The sequence below is a fragment of the Penaeus monodon genome, chromosome 2 (genome assembly GCF_015228065.2).
Source record: "Penaeus monodon isolate SGIC_2016 chromosome 2, NSTDA_Pmon_1, whole genome shotgun sequence".
NCBI classification, from domain to species: Eukaryota; Metazoa; Arthropoda; class Malacostraca; order Decapoda; family Penaeidae; genus Penaeus; species Penaeus monodon.
Genome location: NC_051387.1, coordinates 56,766,345 through 56,771,344, shown reverse-complemented (window position 1 = coordinate 56,771,344; position 5,000 = coordinate 56,766,345). Strand labels below are relative to the sequence as shown.

General features: G+C 34.5%; 1 protein-coding gene across 5 annotated transcripts in view; it reads right to left on the bottom strand.

The window, feature by feature from the left end:
• The window catches only part of LOC119583953 (SLAIN motif-containing protein 2-like), a 43,956-nt gene that overhangs the window by 24,937 nt on the left and 14,019 nt on the right, over positions 1 to 5,000 (bottom strand). For 4 of the 5 annotated variants that reach the window (XM_037932659.1, XM_037932663.1, XM_037932661.1 and 1 more), the window contains exons 2-4: positions 4,150 to 4,268; positions 3,460 to 3,546; positions 1,170 to 1,271 (exon numbers count right to left, since the gene is read on the bottom strand). In XM_037932659.1, the coding sequence (XP_037788587.1) occupies positions 1,170 to 1,271; positions 3,460 to 3,546; positions 4,150 to 4,268 (308 nt within the window). The remainder of the gene's footprint in view (positions 1 to 1,169; positions 1,272 to 3,459; positions 3,547 to 4,149; positions 4,269 to 5,000) is intronic. The other variant, XM_037932662.1, reaches the window with a different exon arrangement.

Genomic DNA, 5,000 nt, shown 5'->3' with positions numbered 1-5,000 from the left:
TAATAATCCTTTTAACTTTATGTATAAAGACTTCAACACTGTACCAATATTGTCATGAATATGAGTTGATCAGATAAATATAGTTCACATATAATAAATAAACATGAATAAACATTTGGCACAGAATAATTCAATAACAAAACAGTTTAAGGCAAAATAGTTGAGACTGTCAAAGAAAAAAATAAACAAATTCAGCTATAAAATTTAAAACCATATGATCCTGAACTACAACAATGTGTTAGTGCATGATTCTACAAAAATAACTTTTACACAGAAAAAACAAGAAAAGGAAGTGTCATGTGCAACTCAAAGTGCATACATTCATTACTATTTCCTCTTTGTTTGCCTTATCTTTCTATCTATCTACAAATCTATAAATCAAAATGGCATGTATTTTGTGAATATTTGTGATTCTATAAACACTACTAATTTGACAAAAAAGTAACAAGATTAAAAGTTATCTCATCTGTATAGAACTATACAGTCACCTCCAACTTAACATTGCTGTGAGATTTCTAAACCCCATGCAGCTGCATGAAATATGTGTAAACATTCTACTACTTGTGTTAATTGAAATAAAGTATATAGAAACACTTTTTTCTCAGAGAGTACATGGTGGACATGGAGGTTACTAGTTTATCACACTCCCCTTCACCACTTTCAAAGTCTGGTAATCCCTGTTGTAAAACAGCTGTGGAAGAATTGCTAAAGTACTTGTTTGACTGAAAAAGATAGATCACTGATGATTCTTACAACTGCACTTAATGTACTAATACTGACATTACATAAAATAATTAATAATTTCTTTATCTTCACAGACCTTATGTGACTGTGGCAAGAATTTTATTTGTGTATAGAATAATCCACAGAAAACATGAGCTGTGGTAAAAAGTCGGCATAAAATATGGGGTGACTAATGGGATGTGCAGACTTCCATACATAATACAAATCAGTATCACATAATGCTAACTCCTAGTAATATGACATCTAACAATGACAAACCAGTGCATAAACAGTCATCAGCTATCAAAAATGTAAAAAAAAATCATACTTTCTCCTGCATACAGAATTCCTTTCCACATCAAGCACTTAGAAGATAAATGAAAACACTTGGTCATAACACAAACGAAAACAAAACAAAAGAAACATGCACAAACATGCGCACAAACCTCTCCTTAGCAACGAATTCCTGTTTTCATCATTTACAGCATCACCAAATACTAGGGACCTTTTCTTCTTTGGTCTCACAAAGGTTCTGGTATCTATTTCACCTGAAAAGTATACATATCAAGTTTTCTTTTAAACACTAAAACACTAAGCAGCAGTTAGTCAGGGATAATGAACTGACTCTACTACTGAGGAAGATATTAGGATTAAAATAAGAGAGAGAAAAAAGTCTGTTATTCTAATCATCTGTTGCAGGTCATAGGGCTGCACTATGCAATTCCTTTCAACAAGCCATGTTGTATGATCAAAGTGCAAGCAAAACCCTTTAAAAGCATTGTGTGAAGATTTGGCAGATGCACTACTCAAGGGGATAACTGCATATCTGAAGGTCTGTAACATACTGGCATAACGTACTTGGTAAATACATATACCTTGTAAAAGTGCAATTCAAATTTTACGTCTTTACGCGACTCTTATCCCAATGAGAACAAAATAACCATGTTTATAATCCTATGAAACACTTTATATTATCTTTGGTCTGGGTTATTTCATGTTAATGCTTTTTAAATTAGGAAAAAATTGCAATACAATGTGCTTTCTATTTGCATTTTAAGAACAATATAGCATATGGGAAGGAAGATAACACAAGGTTAATTAATGTAAAGTATAAGAGGGTAAGGTGAGCAATATAATGTAATGCTAAAACTAAAATGGATATAATAATCTTGGTTGGCATTACATTTAAAACACAATCTAGAAAATAATCTTGCTGAGGGGATGAAAGTTATCATCGTAAACCAAAGACAAATGACGCTATGACGAGGATCTACTACTTCTTTCATTAGCAATATTACAAGCCTTTATCTCTCCAATAATACAAATATTTAAGAACAACTAATGGCTCTGAAAATGTTCTTTAACTCCAATCACCTAATAGTTATGCCATGTTTCTCTTTAGTTCAATTCTATTTTGGGAATTTTCTTTAAATGATGGGAGACAAATTGCACTCTTACAAAACTGAATTTATCTTCTTGGTGATGCATATCAATATAGAATAAACACAGTCAATCCTCTATCATGAGTACTTTCCATCCCAGATACCAATGCAGAAGGTTTTTATGCTGTCTCTCAGACACTCATAATTTTGAAATTACGTAATGCTGGCAGATGCTATTAAACAATTCAACTTTCATTAGAAAATATTTAAGATTCATTAGAAAATATTTAAGAATACTATGAAGACAATGTAAGAGATTGCAGTTCATACATAAAAGGTGATTGTAACAACTATAACAATGATAAAGACATAAATTGGAGATCATTTCCAAACATTACCAATAAAACACTCAAAAGCCAGACATTCAGCAATAAATTTACAGGTCATACCATTACAGTGATATCTGAGATTGGAAATTTCTCTCAATAGTGTTCAATATTTCATAAAAAATCACACAATTTTTCAAGTTAGAGAGTAAAAACAAATTCAAACACATCTCTGTAAGTTTACACACATCCAAGACATATCAGAGTAGAGCACCAAGGGAGTTTTTATTAGTTATCCATTGGGTTTCAGTCATTTCTAAGGGAGGGTAGAAGTCTCAACAATGATGATAAAGTTGGTAAGCTACTGACTAAAAATATTACACGTACATAAATCTATATCTATCCACAAACACACACACACACACACACACACACACACACACACACACACACACACACACACACACACACACACACACACACACACACATGTGCACAGACACAGACAAACAGACAGGCAGACACAGACAGACAGACACATACACACACAGGCGTGCGCACGCGCGCACACACACACACACACACATACACACACACACACACACACACACACACACACACACACACACACACACACACACACACACACACACACACACTATAAAGACAAGCACAAATATATAGATATAAATTAATATACATGTATAAATCTTCACTAGTTTCCACTATAGAAACCTTTGAGCTAAAGACTACCAGTACATTAAAACTAAAGAATTGAAAACATAAATAGGACATCTACTGCGTAACTACTTTATAAAAAGGGACTTCAGACTTTTATCTTTTATCTGCGGCTCTACAGATATGGAACGTTTAAGCTAAGGTGCTAAAGAACGTTCCCCCCCGTCGGATAATCTAATCAAAGGTACCAATGCTCTACCCATGTGAGACGTCATGCAACTGCAAGGTCATCACTCCTGCGAAAACTGGCATACAAACAAGAGGGCGAAACAAGGGGCCGCCGTCCTTACCTCGCGAGGAGGGGGGTGAGTCAGGGGATAGGACTCCCGACGACGAACACGGGCTGAATGAGTGCCGGGGGGAGTGATGGGGGGACACTGCAAAAATAAAATGTTAGGAAATAATGCAGAACAAGATGGTGAATTGAGGGATAAAGGGGGGAGGGAAGGAGGAAGTCGAGGGAACAGGAGAAACAGAGGAAAGAAGTGATGATAAAAGGAAAGAATGAAGAGCAAAGAAAAAGAAAGAGAAAAGTGTGGGGCAAGACTTAAAAAAAAAAAAAAAAGTTAATAATTAGAAGAAAAATAGAAGAAGAAAAAAAAAAGTACACAGAAATGAGAAGGAAAGTAAGGAGGAGAATAACAAAGAACAAAGAGAACATAAAGAGAAAGATAAACAAAGAAAAGAGGGACATTACAGATAAATTTGCATATGTCTATCTTTCATGCTACTAAACAATAACGTCAGTTTATCTACCCAAGAGGCAGTATTAATAAACTTTGCTACAATCTATTTCTACTGTAATCTGTTCCTTCTGCATGATCATGATTATACCATTGGTCAATATTACAAGAGAAACTGGTAATATGACAAAAGCAATTAATGTTTGTATGAGGAATGAGTGTACAGTGTAACATATATTACTATTCTCTTATACTATCATAATTAACACCACCATCTGAAGCATTAACGATACTTACATGCAATCTGATCTAATTTCTGAATTAACGACTTTTTGACAACACAAAGGGCTGGGTCATCGACATCTTTTCGTAACCAATCTGTGTCATGGGGTTTTGTTTTTGGGGAGTCAAATAACCTGAAAAAAAAGATGAAGGAAGTCATTAATATGATCAATTAATTTCTGAGACTGTAGGTAATTGCCAAAGACTGTTAGTAAGACAGGAAAGCTATAAAACTCATGCATAAAAAAATATGCATCGTGCTTGCAAATGCAGTGACAGACCTGTGAAGGTAACATCACATTGATTTAAAATGAAAATGGAACATCAAAACATACCCAACACAGAAAAAGACAGAGTTTGATATCGATGAAAACATTCATGACCCCTTTTTTGAAAATATCACAGTTCACTGCCCAGTTGCCAAAGAGACATACGGCGATTTCCCAGCTAAGCTTTAAGTCTTCACAAGGCTTTCCTGAGCATCATCCTCAGCCCTTGCAAAAAGTCAGGTCCGTCAAACAGATCATCTATGTCAAGTCATCTCTGTTAAGTGGGTCACCTTATTCCTTGTCATATTTGTCTGCCTCTCTTCTCTGTCTGTTTCAATCTACCTGTCTGTCTGATGTAAAAATACATATACATTCATACACACATTTAATATAAAGACATATCTATTACAACTTTCATAAATGTATGTCTATCAATATACAGATACACCAGGGGATTTGTGGTGTACCAGATTAGTGAAAATGCTGAATCACTAAAAGATCACCTTTAAACCACAGCTAAGCACTTAATCTTATCTAAAGAATACCCTGCATATCAGTACAAGTTGGATCACAAAAGAATATGAACATTAAACTGAA